The 23,088-nt window shown below is 38.3% G+C and overlaps 1 protein-coding gene across 1 annotated transcript in view; it reads right to left on the bottom strand.

The window, feature by feature from the left end:
- Positions 1–23,088, bottom strand: part of BMPR2 (bone morphogenetic protein receptor type 2) — a 105,797-nt gene that overhangs the window by 40,543 nt on the left and 42,166 nt on the right. Inside the window, exons 2-3 of the mRNA XM_071434671.1 lie at positions 12,633–12,806; positions 11,184–11,363 (exon numbers count right to left, since the gene is read on the bottom strand). Of these exons, the coding sequence (XP_071290772.1) occupies positions 11,184–11,363; positions 12,633–12,806 (354 nt within the window). The remainder of the gene's footprint in view (positions 1–11,183; positions 11,364–12,632; positions 12,807–23,088) is intronic.

Genomic DNA, 23,088 nt, shown 5'->3' with positions numbered 1-23,088 from the left:
ACTTTAGAGCAGGTTAATGCTTTAATAGGAGAAACAGAGCTACAACCAAGCAAAAATGATCACAGTGGCTCCATACAGTTGGTTCAGCTGTTTAGAGCACATATCAGCAGTGTATTCCTTCAGACAGACACATCAGCTTGTGAAGAAATTGACAGACAGGGCACTGAACCACAGCTCAAAGAGAAAAAGAAATAAGAGAAAAAGAAATATTTTTATTTGGCATAGGGGGGAAAAAACGACTTTCCCTGCTACAGCTCCAACACTTGTATTTCCTGTTCTAGCATTATGAAAGTGAGAAGTGTTTTCACACAGGATGCAAGGATACCTTACACCCTTGCTCCAACTATATATAGCTTTAAGTCAATACCAATGTCTGGAACAAGGAATCTTTTGCTAGTCTCAGAAAATACTTACAGGCCTGCAAGCAGATTCTAAATAAGCCTCATGCCACCAGGCCAAGGGAAGACAAAAATCCAGGCCAAAGTCAAAAGCTGTATAATATCATTCACAGGTACTCCAGAAGCTTTCAGGAAATAATAATGCCAAGAAACATATATGCAGTATTTTGTAGGCTCAACCTTTCAAATAAATGTATATAACTGTAGTTATTAAACATTTGAGTCCACCTCACTGGAATCTCAAAGGAATTTAAAAGAACTGGATCACAAACTCCTATTTCACTGCAACTTGATATTAATGTCTTAGAAAAAGAAGTCCTTCCTCACCTCTCTCAGAAAATTACAACTCTTTCTACTTCAAAATAAGAGGAAAAAGCTAAAACACAATTAAAAAAAAAAAGCAAAGGTAATGGAAAAACCTTCACACCTCCTTCTTTCAGTACATTCCTTGCCTTTAAAGATTGAATTCCTAACTCCCCCTGCTCAGACATATCTATACAGTAAATGTTTTTCCATTAATTGATTCTGCATGGAAGTATATGACACAAACTGAAACAGGGTGAAACTCAGTAGGCTAATTAATATATTGATTTCTTTCAAATTAAAAAATGTGTTACAGAACAAAACATCTCAGTATCCCAAAAATAAACCACTGATAAATAAACCAGAACTTCTGAGAAAGAAATGTATGGACTATCTAAATAAATCAGATGTTTGGTTTTAGAAAGATCAATAACCATTCTGATACTGAGAACATGGAAGCCAAAATACAACAAAAAAAAATCTGCAGACCTCAAACAGCTGACATGAAAAATGAGACCTCCTACCACACAATTCAGTCCAAATGAGAATTGCAACAAGGGAAAAAAGGTCTCTGTTGCACACAAAAATAGACACAACACTTGGTGTCCTAACTCTAATGTTTATGTATTAGTGTCCATAGCAACACCTCACCATTCATTTTATTTAAATACAAACCAGCAAAAATAATAATAGTGAATGGTATACATCAACAACAGCTAATTCAATACATAAGGAAGAAAGGAACATTCCCAAACCTATCAGAGAAAGAAAACAAAACTGCAACATGACTAAGAAAAGTAACACCGCAAAATACCAAGATAAAATAAAAAGACATAAAGAAATACTCAGTATTGGTGTACAAAAGTAGTTATGGATTGAGGAACTGTATTCTTTATAACTTCATTTAGGTCTCCATATAACTTTTTCAGAAACTCACCACACCCTAGTCTGACCTATTAGGCACAGTAAGCTTTCTTCATTATACAACCAACACAAATGTAAACAGACTTTGGTATCAACTTGTTTAAGTACAATTACATTCACAGGACTCTTCACCAAGATTTTAGTGAATACACTGCCATCATCTTCCATTTGGACAGCAACAATAGGAGTTATTCCATCTTAGAAATTGCAGCTTTGCAAAGCCTGCAATTGGTGTATAATCAGGGGTAACACGACCAGGAGCACAATGATTGCACTGGCTCCCCTGGATGCTCTAGGAACTCTGTTTTTCAAGCAAGAGTGTTCTGTTAGCCAGAAAGCCAACAGATCACCTCAGGCAACTTCAAAATAACCCTGACATTTCAGTTCTTTAGAAATAATGGAGATATCTATAGCCAGGATGACATATGTCAGGAGCTAGATGCCCAGTTACAGAAACTTCACATTGAGAATTCCAGAGTTAGTCACACGTTCACAATCCAAACACTGGAGGCTCTTAGCTGATTTGCCATTCACTCTTTTAATAAGAAGGACGTGAGTCCCCAAAATCCATCCATATGCAAAGATTTTGTCTGATATGTTAAAAGGATGAAGGGAAAGAGACAATCCACAGCTTCTATCAAGTATAGCTCCTAACCCTTTTTACACTCCCAACAGAAGATGGTCCACCAGCACAGTTGTGAAAGAACTCAAATCACACAAAGAAGAGTCTCTTAGTGCATTTATACAAAGATAAGCACAGTCTCAAGGTCAGGCTCTGGCTGCAGCACCTGCAAGCACAATCCAGCCCAGCACTGGGCTGCCTGCAGCTCTGCTCCCTGCTTTGGGGGAATGCTGCCATCTCCACCCACAGCCTGCTCTCACCAGCCTCTGCTCCACAGCAGCCACCTGGCAGCTAACCTACAAAACTCCAGGTCTTCTGTCTAAAAGTAATTCAAGTATCCTTAGAAACAACATCACACTCTTAAAAACAAATGCTTTATTTACCTAGAGCTCCTAGGATTGTGCCAGATTGTCATTAGCATTTTACCTCCAGATACCCTCTCTGAAGATATCCTGAATGTTATAAGGAAAGGAGATAGAAATCAATGTTAAGTAATGTATTGGATTTTCTGGACCACATTATTTTTCAGATAAAGAAAAAAAAATTATCAAAAACAGCTCAATAAGGAAACGTGATTAATGACCAGCTTTGAAGGGCCAACATATTTTAAGTGTCTGTCTGGACTTTCAGTCTCCTCTGAGGCATTGTGCAGAGCTACAGCTGCAACTCAGGTAAGACTGAAAAGCAGCTGGGCTAACAGGTTATTCTAAGAGTAAGTCAAAATGCCAAGAACCTAAAGCTTTCTTTATAAATTGTATCTATTTCAAAACCACGACAGAGAATCAGATTTTTGTCAGCAAACTAGCACATAGTACAGAAACAAGTGAGGCTTACTGAAAATGTCAAATTAAGGAGCAAGAAAAAGACATGAAAGGTTTTCCATGATCTAAACACTGTTCTACACAGATGAGCCTAATAGCACTGAACACCAAATAAACCAATATTTATAAGTGATCTTCTGTTTTGTACTTAACAGCTCTAGTCCCAAGTCTGTCTCTTACTATGCCCATAGTCTGAGGACAAAGACTATTACTGTGCTGGGCACAGGGTAGGAATTTATTAGTAGTAGCTGGCAACACCTAGCAGTGCTTTATAATCAAACTTCACAGAGCTCTTGTGCCTTTTAATCTTAACTCCATTCATTGCAAAACTGTTCAAGAAAACCAGAGCAGAGCCATGCTAAAATTCCTGAGGAATGCTTTGTGGGTAACATGGCAGGACAAAGGGGGTTGTGAGAAACAGTGTTCACAGCAAGCCCAGCAGCTCCAGGCTGCCCAGGGAGACAGAACTGCAGTACTTTGAAGCTAATGCCCTCTGTCAGGAGCTGGAGCCACAGAGCAGCCTGTGCACAGCCATTTCTGCCATTCCAACTCAGTGCAAGGAGCCTTTAGCATGACAAGACAGGGAAAGCAGGAGATCAACACAGCCAACGTGAAAATAAACATTTGAAAAAGCACAGGGACACAGACAAGCAGAACATCCACAAAACATAAACAGTGTTTCCATTTTGCTTGGCAATGACTTCAATATACACTATCTTGGCTAATTCAGTGAGTATGCTTTGTTGAGCAGAGTTACCTAAACAAAATTCACAAGTCTTTAAAGGAGAAATGCTTCCACGGAGGTGTAGTTTTAACTCCCACTGAAATATCAAAACTTACAGCACCAGCTTTAAAATATTTGAGGAATAGTTACTGAAGCCTATCACCATTGGAAAGCCTGTTGATCTATGTCACCCAAAAGTGCACTGATATGTCAATCTGCCTTCCAGAGAGCTCTTATCTATTTCTCAAATTATTTGTATTAAGTAGCAGTATAGGGTTTGTTTAAAATAATGATGATATGGCATATATGTATTACAGTACATACTGCAGCATGTGAATAAACACATAAAAATTATAGCACCCTTGTCTATTCTCCACTTTGCCTTGAGATGAGGCGAAACAATTCCTTATCTGTTACCTTTATTATTTACAGTCCAGCTTTCCACTAGTGCATTCTGAAAGAGTATCATTCCTAGGAGCCTTATCTACTTTTACCTTGTGTCTCTAAGGCATTCACAATAGAGCCCCAACACACACTGTCACAAAAGGTATCAGCTAATGATGACATTGAATGTATTATACAACACATAAAAGTCTGACAGTACACAGCATTCCCAGTAAATGGAAAGAGTATCTTTACTATATTTGTATTACCCAAAGATATTTGCAGATCTTTAAAGTCTTAGAAGTGCATAAAACATAAGCAAGTAACTTCCAGCTGAGATGCAAATTAGTGCCTCAGGAACTGCACATGATAACAGACTGTGATTCACTTATTTACAGATATTGGTTAACTTAAAATGCACGTTTTCACTATTACTGAAGATGGCAAAACCAGTGACTACATTACAAAAAATTTGTGTTTCCTTTCTTAATTTTAGATCTTAAATATGAATAAAATATTCGCTGTGGAGTACTAGAAACAAGCAGGCTACTTCAAGGGTGATAAAGATGCAGATCAGACAATTGTATCAAATGAATAAACAAGAAGTTATGCTCACATGTACTTGGAGCAACTGAAATCTCTAACGACTCAAGAAAAATATATTTAGCCCTCTGAAACAAAGCAGAAATACAGCTCTAGCACTTAACAAACACACTACATTGCAATGTCAAGATATAGAAAAAATCCCACCTCACATCCAAAAAAATTTAGATTCCAGCATATTTTTAAGAGAACTTTGCTGAAGATCCTTGCTCATGGCTCTCCAGGTCACAATGCACCACTAATTCCTGCAGTTGCCTTTCCCACCAAGTGTGCTCCAACAAGAGGCTGACAAAGCAGTAAGGAACGTACTTGTAAAAGGAAAAAAATTTTAAAAAGAGTGTTTGGGTTTTGGGTTCTTGGTGTCTTTGTAAAAATAATATTTGAAATGTTTCTGCTTTTTCAAACAAACATGTTTGCTCTTTTAACATGGTTTTCAGCATTTTGTGGGTTTGGTGCATAGCAGAAATTTAAAAACATTTCCAAAACATTTCAATGTCAGTGCAAGTAAAACACTTCAATTTCATCTTCCTGATTAAATGTTTCTGTAAGAGAAAAAATTTACACATACAGTTTTCTGCCTAAGTATGTTTTGCCTTCACAGCTAACATTTCATATGCAAGACTCCAATTTCACATCAAAGCTTTACTTTTAAATACAGTAAAGATTCAAATTTAATCTCAGGAGACTATGATGTCTTAGAAGTTAGAACAGCCAAGTGCTGCTACCAACAATCTTTAAGAAATTCTGCTTTTGATAGATTCAGTTTTAATGGGAAACTGAAGTTATTCAACAAGCATTACCAGTTATCTTGAGAGACTTGCAAAGCATTGCACTGGTTCTACAGAAGTTAAGGCTTTCACTTGAATTTCTAAATAACCTTCTATAGCAATTGCTTTAATACTGTGATTCCTGCAAAAACTTTCACTTCTACTCTTTCTACCCCTAATCCACAACACCATCACTTTTCCCTCAGTTGCAATGACACAAGACATAGCCTTAATTAGCCAACATTTCTCAATGCTTATCACTAAGCATTTGTAGCAATGTGTACCCAGTGTCACAGCCGCCTCCACAGTTAATTAATTTCCTGTAACCCAATAAACAGCAAAAACACCCCACTAAGCACTAAATTTTAGACAGAAAGGCAACTGAAGGTTCAGGAGAAGACATGTTTGTTAACAGCTGGCTAAAAATCCAAATATTTCATAATGAAGCCAGTATATTAAGAAATTGTTAAAAAAAGCCCTACATTTCATTTCCCCCTCTATCAGCTGCTCCACATACAATCTCTTAAGAGAGACACATACTAAGAAATCTCCATTCACATTCACCTGTACCTCCTTCAGCAGTTCAGCAACTTCATTTTCTACAGCACCCTAAAGCAACTTCCTCAGAGGCACAGTACCATCCTCTTGCATCAAATGCTTAACTGTCTCAAAGTAAATTTCTTTTTTTTAGGAGATATTTAGGCCCTTAATTACTGTCTTACTATTTCCTCCCCTGCCTTATAACATAGGGAAGGTGCATTAACAAGATAGAATGTCTCCTCACTGAAGGTGCCTCACTGACTCCCAATCATTTCAAGGGTACAAGTTTTAATCCTTGTGTAGATCACTCCCACCTTCATCTTTTAAAACCTGAGATCTGCCACCTTGCAAAGCTTTGTCATTTCCTCTTTACATCTAAATCACCTGAAAACAAAAAGAATAATGCACATGAAGGAAAAAGTTTATTTACAGAGTGGTTTTTAGATTAGGCAGATCAGAAATTAAAGACCAGCTTAAACATCAGCTACAAACTTAGCTGCTCAGGTGCTCCAACCCAGCTGAAGTAAATGCATTTCAATTATAAATTAATATCGGATGCTGTTCTCCAGAAAAAGCAGTTCAAGACAACTGAGAGTGAGCAGAGTTACAACTTTCCAAAATTAGCCTGACATGATCTAATTCAGCTTCAGTGGCAGTTAGATTGGGCCACATGCCCACAGCTACATGAGTCTAACTGCTGCCTCTCAAAAACAATAGTTAAATGAAAACTGTCTCATTACTATCATAATTAACCTGTCCCAGCCACGTACATTTGTAATTACTTCTTTTTTTTTAATTGTAGCTTTTGTCAAAGTTTCCACACAATTCCATGAACACTTCAAGACAGACTTTTACATATCTATTTCATATACATAGCAAGAAGGCTGGCAAAGAGAGGCAAGAAGGTTACACTGGAAAGATAAGCCTGTTATCAGTGTTTCAGAGTGAAGAATAACTTCCTTGATTGTGTGAGGTGATCTCTTTCTATCCACAACTCAGTGCTCTTATTTAACAGAGGTTTCCTAAATCCTCTAAAAATTGCAGCCACCATTTGCTGTTATGAGATGAAAACCCTATATAATATTCAACCACATGTACCAGTAACTGCTCAACTCTTGCCAGGGATTTTTTCCACATATCACACAAATACACCACCTGTCATAGAAAAATGCATTCTTAACACTCAGTTGCTGCTACATTAATTTATTTGCAGCACCAGGAAGCAGCCTTAAGGGAAAAAATAATTAAAAATTACTCTTTCATCTTGATGTTATTTTAATGTGAATGTTTCATTACAGCAATATATCTATGACCAACAAGAGAGATCATTTAAGTCTTTAGCTACTTAATTTCTATTTAACTGGCTATTATGAATGATTGAAGAACTAATAAATTTGTCTTCAAAACAGTCTCAGAATTTAGGAAGCATTCTGTAGTCATAACAGACAGATATTTAGCATGTCAAACTAAATATTTGACAAGGCCAACAAAGTAAATACATCTCAACACACTGACCCAGGAAGCCACAGCTGGCCCCTTTTAGAGAGGGTTAAGGGGTATATGAGTATACTGACTGAAAATATAAGATGGAAGAACAGTGAATCTATCCATGAGAGATTTATCAAAGAAGAAAGTACATATTTCCCTTTTCTTGCAAAAGTGCAAGTTAAAGATAGAGGATGAGCGGTTGTTTCTGAACATCTGCATTTGAGCAGCTCCAAACTCCACAGGCAAATCTTGAAATGAGAAACAGACACCATTCTCCAACCACTACTTCTCCTGGCATCAGGATACAACTGTCTTAATCTCTGCCTTTTTAATACCTCCAGAGTGTGGCTTCTAGACTATCACCCATCCTACAGTATTTGCAAAATTCTAGCTGGAGGGATTAGCAACCAACAGCTACTCAAATCTGCCTGGATTATCTTTAAGATAGAAGAGATGAATATTATGACTACTCAGACATATGATTGTTTTAAATTACCAGCTGCACATTAGGAAGCAGTAAGGATTAAATTTCAGGCTTCAAGAACCTGTTTGTCCTCCATCTTATATTTCATTTGTATAAAAATTTTGTTACAGGACAGGTTGGATTATATGTATTTATATTCTATGTATTTATATTCTAATCAAACATAAATTTAAAAAAAACCAACAAACTGTTCTGTTCTACACAGATACAGTTGTGAGATAAATGTTTTGACATCCTAAAAACAACACTGACAGTATCTTAAATGTTACACTTAATTTTTCTAATTGCTATATGTTACGACAATGATAGTTTGGTATATCTAACATGTATTAAGATCTTAATTTTGTCTTCTTGAATCATTTATGGTCTAGCTGTATCTTTCAACACACCACTGTTCAGTATCATAGAAAAATGGCAACCAAAAAATTGTATAAAGTAATTGTTTTATTCCATTCTTATTCTGGGTGGATTTAGCTCAAGGGCCTAACAGTATTCTGCTGTTTCCACAGATCCTTAATTTGGCTGCAAGGAAACATCTTTAAAAGAATAACTGCAAATTTCCTTAAAAATTAAGCTTTAAATTGATTAGGGTCATCAGCAAGGTCTTTGGGTTCCATTAGGTTTTAAACTACAGCTGAATTTCTGCTTGTCATTCCAGGAACTTTTTATTCTGTATGATTTTACTGGAAATGAGAAAAAAACCATTTACAAATACTTAGTTATCTGTTGGCTGAATTAATCAGGCTTCACATAATTGTACACCAGTCACCTCCACTTCAACATTTCCAGGATTGTCTAGGAGGTCTCATACCTTACTTTGGGCCATTCAAGAATTTTATTTATCAAAAATATAGATGAAAAATAATGCTCTTACAGTTCACAGGCTATAGTGAAATAACCTTCTGCAGAAGATTTCCCATGTGACTGTGACCTGTTCAATTTAATAATCTAAAAGGTATGGAAACACAGATTGCCACAGCCTGTGCAGCTAACCTTGCTAATGTCCTTACAGCATTCTGTCAACTATAACAGAAAGGCTGGAAGAGTGCCCAAGAAAGGTATCCAGTAACTAATACAAAGCTTCCCAAAAATTCTATAAAAACTCAACCTTGCCAAAGAATTCTGTACTTAATACATGTGCCAAAATATATCTTATTTTGCACAATCTAGCACAAAACTGGGTTCTGGAAGGAGCTGAGAGACCATGAACACTCCACCACTTGGAATGTGGGTCAGCAACACTGCAGGGGTCTGTGTGCTGCAGCCTCCCTGCTTTTTCACCCTTTCAGCTTTCTCAAGTATCCTGTACCTCCAGAATGGTGGTACCAGAGTGCTGGATATGAACAGCCAGGAGCAGCCCCATCTCTGTCAGATGCAGCAATGGTAGAGCTTCACAAATAAAACACCAGAGTGGTAAACAAGGCCATCCTTGCTGCTGGAATGGCCCATCTCCATCTCCTAACCCAGTCAAAGCAGACAGACAATTGTGCTCTGAAGCAACCTCCTTTGCTTGTGCTTATGCCTAAAGCCAAATTTGCCTATTATGAAAATGGAAGGTGACACAATAACACAAAACAGTTTGAGTCAGTAGAAATGTATGCTGCAGCACTCAATTACAGCTGGGTGAATTAAGGACTGTGTTGCAGATTTAATCTACCCCATCCCCCCCACCCCCCTTTGCAAGTCAAGATAGATCCTTTGGTATCAAAAAATCCATTTAAAATTATTTGAAGATCTTATTGCTCAACAACTGAATCAATTCAGCTTGTAATTTTTATCCTTTGAGAAGAACAAGCACAAATCATTTGGTAATAACCTGGTCTTCCAGAAAGGGACAAGGAATTACCTTTACAGCTGTTTTTCCTCCTGTCTAATTTCCCTGCACAACACTAACTCCAGTTACATTTGGGGATGACTCTTACCAAAGTCAAGCAGAGTCTGTTCTGCACTGCACAGTGACACTGATTCCAAATGGTGATTGTTTACTGGTTGTACAAACAGTACTGTCAACCAAAGGGCAGCATGTTCTACCAACTTTCTTTACCCATTCATACTGTACACACTTTCCAAGTTAAAGATCACTGGTTTTTAGCATGCCAAACCGAACCCTCATTTTGATCCAATTTCCTTACAAATACCAGACCCTACAGCCATTTTTGAAAGCACCAGTGATAAGTATCAGCATCTTCACACTGAAGTTAATTCAAACACTATCATTCCTAAACACAAGCTATTCATTTGACATTCTACAGCTGTAAATGCTATCCAATTACACACCTTCATTTCCCAAAATACCTTCCACTGATAAAGAACTCCTGATGTACAGAACTGTTGTACCTCCATTTACATACCTAACTTTATTCAACTTCCCTCTCACAATTCTTATGTAGAAAAGGCCATCCAAACGTTTAGATTAGGCCACTAACTCAGCTTCTTTACAGGTTCTTAACTTTTGGAACACAGTGTAGCAGTGTACCTGCTAATTATGATCTTGCTTCTGACATACCAGATGAAGGGGCCTGATCCCTTGATTTGGATCTGTATGTTAGGCTGATTTGATAATAAATAACTGAAAAGAAAATTACATTGCTCAAACTAATATTCTTTGAACATTATGTCAAAGTTAGCCCTTACCAGAGATATGCAAAAGAAAGAAGTCAGATTTCAGGGACTGTTGGAGAGAACTTCTGATACAAGACCAGTTCTACCACTCAAAACTACCTGTGATTCATGACTGACCAGACAGGTCAGTACCTTTCCAAAGGTACCATAGTGTTAATGAAACCACTGGCCTCTTCTCAACAGAAGTCATGAATCTTCTGAATACCTCCATAGGCTTCTGAGGTTGAGCATCCAAATATTAAAACAGAAAAGATTAGAGACCATTTTGAAAAATATAATCTGTATTCAGCAGTTGCCAATACAAACAATCTTGTAAGCATTTCTTTGTGGAGCAACGTGGAATATGAGTGTGACAAACTTCCTAAGGGAAAGCTCTGTTCTGTTTGCCATCTCTGTGACACAGAAAGGTCACAGGTTTCACATTTAACAGTAGCACAAAAAGAGAGCTCTTTCCTTAAAATCTTTATACCATGAAAAGACAGAAACACAAACATCTGACTTACTGTAAGGTGTTGTATCAGTGGGGTCAGGAGGTGGGAAGTTTTCTGTGAAGTTGACATTACACAGGTCTGTACTGCAGCAGCAGAAGCGGTATGTTCCATTCTGAATCAAGGAAGGGGTGGTTGTAACTATACACTCTTCAAAGTGACACTCCTGGGGGTCTCCTATATGAGACCAGCAACCTGCAAAAAGAAGCAAATTACTTTTCTTTCTTTTTCAAGTAAGCATAAAATTAATTCTACTGACTGGATAAACACACCTACAGAAATCCATACATTACCTGATTAAACATTACATAGTGGGGTGAAAACAGTTATCATAATTTGCTTGTCTGACTTTACTACCATCTTTTAAACCTAAACCTGAAGAATTTCTTTTAGAACTCCCCATAGCCAAGGAGAAGAAAATATGCGCAGGGATGAAGGCCAACATTCAGCTGTTGCCTTACTATGATAAAATCTGAATTTCTGAGCCTTCTAAGCAGAAATATGCTATTCCTCATCTCTCTGATACCAAAGACCATATCACCATTTTCTGGTCCACAGACTAAATGAGTTGTGACCCAATCCCTTCCTTAGGACACAAGACTGCATCTACAGCTTGGTGCTTCTTGTATAATTTTCAAAATTCTGCCCTTCCTCACTGACAGCATCACTGGACTTTTCTACAGGACCACAGCTTATTGCCTGGTTCATACCAGGTTCTTTGTCCCTGCAGCAACTGTTCATTCCCAAGCATGGTCAACAGCAGTTAAACGTCATTAAATCACAAATACCTGGAAGGGAAAGGGGCAGCAGTGGGGCAGAGGTGAGGAGTCAAGCTGCTCCCTTCAGCAGATTGCCAGATCAAACAGGAATCATGGACTACAACTCCATAGGCTATTTGTAAACACCAGCTGCATTTTCATTCAGCCTCATACTACATTAACTTGCATCCAAGTAAAAAAGAGAAGAATCCCTGAGAATCACAATCAAAACCTGTCTTCAGAAACTGCAAGGCCCTCCACACCTCCGACCTTCATTCTCTCCACAGAACATCACTGAATTACAGTACTGATATCTGAACTATAGCTGCAATTTCCTTTGTAAACAAACATCCAATCAATATGAATATACACTTTTTACTTAATAAGACACTTGCTGTTAAATTTAACATTACATCAATACATATACTGAAATTCAAGAAAGCCATCTTCCTCTGGACATCCTATGTAACAAGAAATTCTTCTTTCAGCTGTACATTGATGCCTTTGGTCTCTTTTAGAAGTTATTATTTTAAACAAACTTTCTGTTCACATTTAAAATAGTTAAATGGGAAGTTTAAAATTATGCATTTTAACAATGTGCAAGAAGTTTAGTTCTGCACCTGTGCAGCTTTGGATGAGCTGGCTAGATCACAAAGAAGGGAAATAAGTTACAAAACTACTGCATTAAAACTGAACTGTTACATACCTTGTTTTACAAGATGTATGTCTCCTTCTCGTGTTTTTTCCCAAAGTCCATAGCAGGTACTACCTTTCATGCACAAAATTGTGCCATTCTCCTGGGAGATTCGGCTCTCACTGATTCCATGGTCCTGCTGATAGGGGTCTTTAAATGCACACAGCCGCTCCTCACTCTGGGTAGCTTTAGCCAAATAAAGAAAAATAATTTTTGTCAGTGATTCCATGCATAAAATATTACCTTTAATAAAGAGATTATTAAGGTCTTCTGAAAAGATACATTCAAAAAAAGCTTGATGAGTAACTACAAGGCACTTAGATGCTATTCAGAAGTACAGCTCAGCAAATATCCAATCACAGTAAGAATTTGTAGTACATTTTTCAACAACTAGACTTCATCTAGTTCTTTAATTCCCATCAAAGCATTGGCAGCAAAAAGATGCAAGATGAAGTAGATTGGTCTTTTGGGTAAAAGAGATTTTGAACTTAAAGTAAAATTATAGCATATGTAATTGTAAATTATTAAAGGTCCTGTATAAAATATCTTCTCACAGATGGTTTATTTCTTTGATCATTCTTCAGCACTGGCCCCAAAGAAGCCATGTTTCAGCAAGGCAGACTTACTGCAAGAACACTGCTTCACTGTGTCACCAGCTGGGGTGATTGGCTAAAAAAAAAAAAACAAGAGACTTGGGTACATGTGTCTCACTTTTAAGGCTGTTACTACTCATTAGGAGTCAAAATTTGTAATTCTTTTATGCTGAGACAACTATGGATTGCTGCACTATTCAGGCCAGCATTCTGTCAGTGTTTCCCAGTTTATGGCGTGGCAGCAGTAATTAAAATAGCACAACTTAGCTGATTTTTCTACTGGTCTGGCAGAGCATGTGTGATCAGTTGAGCTGCATGTCAGCTCAGTGGGGACAAAACTCTCAGCTAAGGAGAGAGAAACTTCTTAACCCAGTGTAATTCAATCCCTTGTAGCTCCGCACACTCCAAGAACCTGGCGGGCAGTCCATGCTGCTCACCCACCTCTCTGAACTCTGGTCAGAAAGTCAGTTGCCTAAATTTCACATCTGATTTTTTTAAAAAAATCTCTCTGAGCAGAGTTAGTCAAGTTACTGAGTACAAAAAGGTCACACATGAACAGCCAGCACATGCTGCCTCCAGCAGAACTTGCCAGTTGCACGCTGCAGTTTCATTCTCAGAACAGCTGAGTATGCCAGGCGTGAAGCATCTGTCCTGCATTCTCTGCTCCATGACACGGCACTGGCCAAGAGACAGCATATGAAAGGACAGCACCCCACTGCCGTAAGGGAATTGCATCTGACTCACTTTTTGAAAAGTCAAAGGAGAAAAACTATCACAGAATTATAATTTTCAAGACACAATGGGACAAAAGTATACAGACTTGTGAAATAGGACACATCTGCTGTGAGGGACGGTAGGAAGGTTTTAAAACCTCTTGCATATGATAGCTGAGTGGGGCTAAGGCCATCCAAGATCTGGTTGTTTACAAAATGCTCAAATTGCTTCAAGATAAGCCCTTTCATAAGTTGCCTTTGTGAAAAATTGATTTAAAGGAACAGAATTTATGAAACAGCCACACAAATCTGGTTTCCTTATTTAAAAAGAAAAGTAAATCCAGGAAAGTCCACTTTAATAATACCTCAATATGTTAAAAAAAAAATCTTTGAACCCATGAACTAATAGAAGAAGAAAAAAGACCAAAACAAACCAAAACCTTTTGAGTTTGCCTTGGACTCAGACAAAAAATAATGACATGTATCGTGTCTGTGCACCACCAACTGAGACAGCTTTAATTGCTCCCTTTTCAGGTCGCTTAATCCTTCTATAAAACTCCTAGGATCAAGATTGAGAGGTAAGAATATGAGAAGACACCCAAAAAAAGAGAAGTTTTTAAGAGTCATGCTAGATGTTGTCCAACCATACATGTACTACAGAAAATAAAAGTAACTACCAAAGGCTTTTGTGATTTAAAAAGACTGTATTTCCCTATAAGAATACCTGCAGAGGGGAGGATGGGGCAAGCATGAGAAAACACAACACAGAGCTAGCTACCTGATTGTCTATCAATTTTCTTGCAAAGTAATAAAAATACAAGTGAACTTGACACAATTTAATGTCAGATGATCTCAGTGGGAAACTTTTCCAACAAAAAAATAAAGGTTACTCATCCAAGAAGTAGAGTTTTCATGCTGATCACTGCACATTCCTGCTTCGATTATAACTCGGAGAAGCACGGCCCCTGTGGGAGCAGTACCCACTGCAATACTCTGCTGACCCCTGCCCCTTCCCTGATGGCATGGAACATCTGGAGAACAGGGGACATGGAACAAAAGCCACTTTATTTTTCTCCGTGGCCTCTGTACGTTCATTGTTGAAGTTGTAATGCCGAAGAAAATTGGGTAGGGCGTTAAGATGTACAGAAACCATCTTGCAGAACAACAGAATAGATGAGCTGCTTCAGTTACTGCTCGTGATTTCAGTACATTCCTGTTCTGGCATTTCTTTCTTCCAGGCAGTGGAAACTAGTCAGATTTAAAAACTTTTAGTACTGGAATACTTCTAGGTCAGGTCTTGAAAGCAGCCTAGGTGAGTATGCTTGTATACCTTAAGCCTTGCCCAAAAGAAGTACTACAAAGTACTACTACAAAAACCCCACAGAAGTTCTGGAGTGCCTCTTTATAAAAGCTGACCTATTTCAACAGAAATCTTACTCTTCAAGGTGAAATACCATTGCTCATTTGGATTTCCACATGTTCACATGGATGATGTTTGTCAGTTTTCAGTCATCAAGGAAGCCAGCAGGTATGCAGGGCGCATTCAGAGCTGAACCTCATCTCCCTGTCCCTTGGGAGCTGTGCACCTGCAGTGCTTGAGGGCAGCCACTAACACACTCTGGAGCAGCTTAGCTGGAAACAATTCCAAAGCTGCTTCTCCATGCTTGGAGATAGTTGAAAACTGTCTAGATACGGTCCCAGGCAGCTGGCTCTAGGTGAGCCTACCTCAGCAAGGAGTTGGACCAGATGACCTTCAGAGGTTCCTCTCAGCCTCAACCATTCTGCAATTCTTGCATGTCTCCAATGTGCAGCAAACAAGACACAAAAATTATTTCTCAGCTGGGCTACTTGCTCTTTTTTGTCTCCAAGGCAGGCAAGATGGTAGGGTAAGACTAGAACTACTGGATTCTCTTGCTTGTCCTCAGTTCAAATAGATCCAAACAGACCCGAGGAAATACCTTAATGTTAAGATCCTCATTAAACAACAAGAGCAATTAAAATAAATAACTTAGCTTATGAAGACTGAGGCTGCTGAACCACTTTATTTGATACATCCAGTTCATTTGCTACCTGTCAGAAACATGCAGACGACGTGTGCTCACCAGATATTAGGGAGCCATGAGCAGTTCACTGTACAGTGCCCTTTTCCTTACAGATCTCACAGACCCAAGATGCACCAGCAGGGTATCCTCAAATCAGCAAAATGCAGAAGCCATTCATTTACAGATCAAGCTATGCAGTGCATCTGCCCAGACATGAAATGTCCCAGCACACAAACACAACCAAGATCTAGTACCAAAGTGGCAGCATAGGTTTCACAGGACATGTGCTGCATGGCTGAAGCCATCCTTTAAAACCCTGAATTTACCTTTATACGGTAATTTCATAGTAAACTCCATTCATCACATTGAACTCATTACACATTCAGATCTTTTCTAATTGATCCTTTAATGAAATTTCATGAGAGATTTTGAAATAAATAAATGGCAACTGAATGCCTACATGTCATACACCACTGAAAAATTGGCTACTGGAGAAACTGTAGAAGCAACAGATAGGATGACACTGAAGAGGACAAAAAGGAAAACAGACAAGAAATTATGAAGGATTTATAATGAAATGTCAATTTTCCATTCCTGTTGTATTGGCATACCAGAAAAACTATGTCAGAATACTTAAACAGAAATAATAAAATGAACTCAAGCTTCTGTTCTCTCATCCTGCAGAGATTTCTAACAAAGCCAAGAAGGGAAGCACCATTTGCACAAGTTCTACCAAGGAAAAAGCCAACAAGAGCATGGCAAGCTCTTCAACTCCCTATCATAAACCAGAAAAAAACCCCAAACCTCAAAATGAGTTTTGCTGCTCTCCAGCCCATTTTACACCTCTATGTATACAAAAATACACTTTTATATACAGATTCAGAAACAAACAAAAGTGGCATTCAGATTGAATATGGGTGCTCCAAGCAGTCATCTAAGAAACAGTAAATGTTCTCAGCTTTCCTGCTTGGCTGCCTCTACTGGTGAGTCTGATCATCACACACACTTGTAACAGACTTTACTTGAATCAGACTGTGAAAACTTATTGTCATTTTCCAAGAATGGGTAAACAGACTACAATAAATTACTTTCCTGGAATCACAAAGGAACTGGGAATTTCCCATTGTTTCCCAAGTCCATCCTGTGGCTCACGCTTACTGTCTCAGTGGCCCGGGGGCATAGAGTTCACCCCCATACCACTATACAGCCCAGAAAAAGAGGACCAGGGCTTCAGGAAATTCCTTCTGGCATACAGCTCAGGGTTTTATGTGATTTACCATCTTAATCACTTCTACTGTCAACAAAAAGAAATCTGAACGTTATCACAGAAAAAACGCTATACAGATTTTTTTCAGTATTTTCTCCCTGCAATTATGATATTATTTCCAGCTGCCCAGAAACAGAGAACTGATTCACACCAATAAGTGAATTCTGTCTGTTCACTACAAAAACACCCTGAGATGTTTACTACCTGAGTATTTGCCTTTTTCCCCACTAAAGATATTTCTGAACAGCAAAGATCAGAAGAAAATTCCAAGTGCATCTACTGTGTAGAAATGCAGTATGCAACTAACACACCATTCATCCATAGCAAGAGGAGTTTAAACAAACGAGTACGTTGCTGTTGTTTTTAATATAGTAATTCTTTCATGATCACTGCGTGTTCTAGGAAAACAACTACTGAAAACAATGAAAGAGAAATACCAAAAGTTACAGCAATCCAACTGCAAATCCTTAGAACATGAGTCATATTTTCATGAATAGCATCGGAAGTCGCTTCCATTAGTACTTCACTGATGCTTCCTGACCCTGCATCTATCCAATGCAGTACACAGAATTCACATCAAGTGTGAAGCGAGGGGGAAAGGAACAAAAAAAAGGACTCAAATGTTACTTGAATGCTACTCCATAGTCTAATCATTGGGATTAAAGATAAATAACACACTTGCCACTTTATGATTAATGCCAGGCAAAACATTTTGTGACTCAACAGTGACAAATAAAAGAATGTGAGAACAGTCTGAAGACAAACCTGCATGCAATCTACAAGAACAGACCTGCTGGCATCACAGACCACACACAGGGGTACCTTGTTGGTAATTACACCAACTGCCTTTAACTCCATAAAGGTGGTGACTTAAAAAAAAAAGGCAAAAAAAGAAAAAGGTTTCTGAGCATGTTTGCCTGTAATGGAATTTCTTTAAATACAGGCCACCACACATTCAACTGGAAATCTCAGTAGGCTGCAACAGATTTGTTTTCAAAGATCAATGTTTTTTTCTGTAACTTGTCCTTTCAATTAGTGAGATTTTCATCAGAACAGCCTTAGACACAAAACCTGTTTTATTTTGGCTCTGTCAGCTTTCTGTGGAACTCTTTTATTTACACAATAGGGGGAAACATCATTGCCCTCAAGACAGGGTTATGAGATAGTTTGCATCATGAAGACATGCTATTCTAAGGAAGGTATACACCAGGAAGCTCCTCTGAGTATATCTTTTCAAATACTGATAGCTGAATTCTTGTGTGATGTACAAAGAAATAGAGTCTTGAAGAAATCATCACTTAGTAAATACTCTGTTGCCTTTTTTATCTTTTTCTCCTCAGAGGCTTTAATTACAAATATTTCTAAATGTGTATCCACTTATATTAAAATATATCATAAGCAGATGTCTTTTGAAGGAAGTTGTGCTTCTCCAGACAGACCACCCTCAATACCAACTAGAGTGGGAGGAAAGAAAGCTAAACTACTGGTAACCTTCCACATATTTATACTTCCAGTATTCTGTTTTGTAGCATGTTTGACCAACTGAACAGCAGAGCTCTGTACTGACTGGTTAGAAAAACAAATAAATTGTCTGCCTAAGGATTAGGCATGAGGACATGAAGGTCTAAACCAACCTGAAATGGCCTGGAGACTTTGTGAGCAGGAGGTCAGGAGCAGCTCAGTGCAATACAAAGCCTGGGAATGTTTGGTCAGGCAGGCTGCACATCCTATTGCTTTACACAACCACTGGACTAATATTTTAAAGACATGAAGATGAAATAATGGAAATTTGCACAAGAGAATACAGCAGAACTTCTAGGAAGGAGGAAGGAAAGTAAAGAAAAATGCTTCAGAAATTTAACTCTGCGGTAAATGTACATATTTTCCTCTCCTCCTAAGAAAAGGAGGGGAAATAAAAACCATCATAATCCTTAACTATTTTACAGGACATAATATGTACCTCAAGATATACTGTAAAATATATTTTGACAAGAAACCCTTTACAGTTTATACTTGGTGCTAAAATCTTAAATAATCTGTTCACAGTACACTGCATGTCCTTAGCCTTCGTTGATGAAAATTATTTTGGTTTTGTCTGCTTTTGCTGACTAACATCACAGTTTCAAATGCTGGCAATTACACAGAGCCAGGCTTTGACTGAGAACTAGTGCCAAAACTAAAATGAATGCTTGTACTGATACCCATTTCAAAGTGATTGACTGCACATGCAGATGACAAAATAACTTATGTTTACTACAAGGTCCTTTGCCCTTGAAACAGACTAGAAAATTCAAGTGTCTTTTTTCTGTATATGGATATACATGGTCTTTCCTTCTTAATCTAGCCTTCAAGCAAGCAAATAAATTTGAAACCTGTTTCCTTTCCTTGATCCTTTCTAACAGGGCTGATCAGGGCTACAAGCAGCAATGGAGACACCAATGGAGCCTTTTCCTGTCGAGTTTTCTTTAACAGTCCTTGGGTATCTTGGTGTTTCAGCTTCATTCTGCAGAACCACTGGTCTGTTGGCACTAAATAAGTGCAACAGAGCCAGATCATGTGGCAACTGTATTGAGTCATGGTGTGCAAAAGGTTCACATTTTGCTTTCCACTCAGGCACTGCTGTCTCAGACCACTTTGGTACACAGTCCATGGCTTCCTCTGGGACCAGCTGCCCCTCCTGGCACAACCTCACTGGCTCCTGGCTACCAACACGTGCCCCCCTTGCAGCCTTACACTAGTGTTGTACATCTCTGACCACCACACCAGCAATCTTGCTAATTGGAATTAATGTAAATAGCCATTATGGAGAGGCCAAAAAGTAAATTGTCAACCCAAATTCTGTACTGAAGGCCTTGTTCTCCTTTTACCCAAATTCACTCTCAAAAGCAGTGTTGCCTTAGAAGAACCCAGCTTATGCAACAGAAGCCAGGCAGCAAAGAACCAGGATGGCAGAGATTTATTGCTAGCAGCTGACAAATTATGTCGTTCCCAAACGCTGCCAGATTTTATGAAAAAATACCTGAGTTTACTGCCAATAAACCATGTCACTGCCTTATTTCTACAACTTTCTAAATGTTTCTGAGGACCACCAGACCACCTTGCTGTGCAGACTTCATGAGAACCAGACATTGCCATAGATGCAAAGTTTTATCTATCTAGTAAGAGAACAAGACATGGTGGCAAGAAAGCCAGCAACACCTGTGTTTTGGGTCAAAATTCAAGAATGTCAAGTGAATTTGAACAGTTAATACTGCTTTACATCAAGAGGATAAGAATTTTTCTGCTGATATGGGAAGAGATTCGAGCTGAATCTGTAATGAGGATATTGACTCAGCCAGGGTCAGAGAAGGACAAGCTGCAGAATTAAACCCAAGCGTCCTAAAGTCTCCACTACAGCCATAAAGAGTTGATCTTTGACTACATGAATCACCAATCAGGGCTTCCTCCACCTTACAATATCTCCTCCACAATGTATACAACTAAACAAGAAAAAGAATCTACCTCTCACAGTGACTCAGCATTTTCCTTAACATTGTTGCATAGCTGCATTCAGCCAGTATACAATAGAAACAAATGTCCTAAGTGTGTAAGTCTGTCTAGTCCAGCAGGTTTCCTCCTTCCACCTTTTCCCCCCTCTGCTAAAGTCCCCCTGATTTTTAACAAGACAGAATTAAAAGGCACGTAACAAAAAGGTAGTGGGCAAAGGTTATCAATCTGACCAATATGAAATTCCCAAATATATCACTTGCTAACTCTGAAAAAACCCCTGTGGTATGTTAAAAAAAACTGTACCAGTATCTTAGTTCAGTAATTACACAGGACTGATGACATTTTATCACACAACTTGGCACTTCAGAAATAGTTGAAGGCTTTCGAGAAAGAGACTGCAGCAGGTTTCTTGGTGTTGTAAATACAGTAAAATGTCATGGCATTTTAGGATTCACTTCATTAAGCTTTAAAATACTCATCTTTGTCATTAGACTTCAATTTAGAGTCATTTCCAAAAACTTCATTTCGTATCAAAGCAAAATCCAGTCTGTGTGTTCTATATGGAAACACAAGGGTCCAAGAAGATTCAAAAAGTCTTCTGAAAAAGCTGTTAAGCTCAAATACTCCAAAGTAGAAGCAAATTAGCATAAAACATTATTAAACCATTAAATACCATAAAAGTGTCAAATCATAGAATATGTTTAACACTCACTTAAGGGAGAATCTAATCTACTAATCTAAACACATTAGTGGAGGACAAAGTATAAAAAATTACCCTCAACTCCAAATGCTTGTTTAAAAAAATCTTAGAGTTTTCATGAAATTAATAAAGTTGAAGATGATGATTTTCTGTGAGGATTCACATGGCAAAAAGCATCCTTGTGGCTGCAAATCCACTGACTTGTTTGCACTGTCTTGTCTCTAGATGAAATGATTTTTGCTTATTTTACTCCATGAGCAAACAGGAATTCAAGTCTTTACACATAGCTGAATCACCTCAGAGAGAATCTACTTAGACTCACAACGTAGAGCAAAAAAACCAAAAAAAATCAACAAGAAGTATTTTGCAAGCCAGCTTTAAGTATACCTTCCACTTTATTCAAGAATTAGTCCAACATGCACTAATGTTCATTTAAACCCAGATTTCTGGAAAAGCACAGGAAAGGGAGTAGCTGGCCTTCACTGACTCGACAGCATTTCAGACATCCAACTTCTCAAGGTCTCCCTGAAAAATCCCAGTCTACATTTAATCTGAAAGAGTGACTAAGTTAGAGGATTTAAACAAGTCCTGCACTTTTCCAATTATTTTTTTATATATTTTTCACTTCCTAAATGACTCTATCTCCATTCAAAGAAAAAATAAGTAAGTTCATGTTACTGTTTAGCAATTATGTCAGAATAGAAATCACCACAGCCTTAGTCACACAATCTTTTCCAGTGGCCAGTGTCTATTTATGGAACTGAAAAAGCCTGAATTCTTTATCTTTGCCCTAGACTGGAGTTCAGGATTTTTTTCTGGGTATGAGCGTCTGGCTTTTGTTTATCTGGGCTGTCAAAGTAAAGTATTTGCATGGAATAACACAGGAAACTCTGCAGCAAAAGCAACAGTAAAGCAAACTAATGATGTGATATTTATCCCCCAAACTCAGACTTCCCACAGCAAAATTGCTTATTTCAGAGTCTGCTTTACATTCCCTCTAAAAAAGATCTGCTACTTGGTAATCCCCCAACACATGTAATGCACTCACTTTTCTACCTAGCAGGGATGCCATTTCTACTGCAGATATTACTGAAACACTTTCTGGAGAGCTTTTCAGTACCTTAAATCTGGGAAAAGATAGAACCCATACAGCCTGGGTCTTACAGTGTATTACAAAAATTTTTCCTATAAACATTTTCAGGACGCTGTGAATACGCTACTGTGAATATGCTGAAACATTCAAAACCTGGCAAACATTCTTGGACCTGAAGCTACAAGGAAATTAAGCTCCAGAATCACAATCATATTTTTGCCCTCAGACAGAAACATAATCTATTTGGCGTTGAAATCTTAAACCCTGAAGAAAATGATAAGAGCAGCAAAAGGCAGAAACTAGCTTCTACCCAGACATGCTTCATGAGGGTTTGAAGCTTCTCACCTTTCCAGAATTCCTCCCAGAATACATGTTTAAGTTCAAAAACATCTCAAGTCTTTTTCTTCAAGGCATTTATTAGTATGCCACAGAATACCCCACAAACCATTGTTATCTTGAGTCAAGAGCATGCTCAACATGAAAGCTCCTGAGGCACCCTAAGGCAGCCAGCGCAAGGTGAAAGGCAGCTCACGCAGAGGACAGGCTATCGAGGACCTGGGAGAGATTGTGG

Source organism: Agelaius tricolor, unplaced genomic scaffold, assembly GCF_023055355.1.
Source record: "Agelaius tricolor isolate 1412-34295 unplaced genomic scaffold, bAgeTri1.0.p SCAF_10, whole genome shotgun sequence".
NCBI lineage: Eukaryota > Metazoa > Chordata > Aves > Passeriformes > Icteridae > Agelaius > Agelaius tricolor.
The sequence above is the reverse complement of the archived record's forward strand: the minus strand, read 5'-3'. Positions and strand labels throughout refer to the sequence as shown.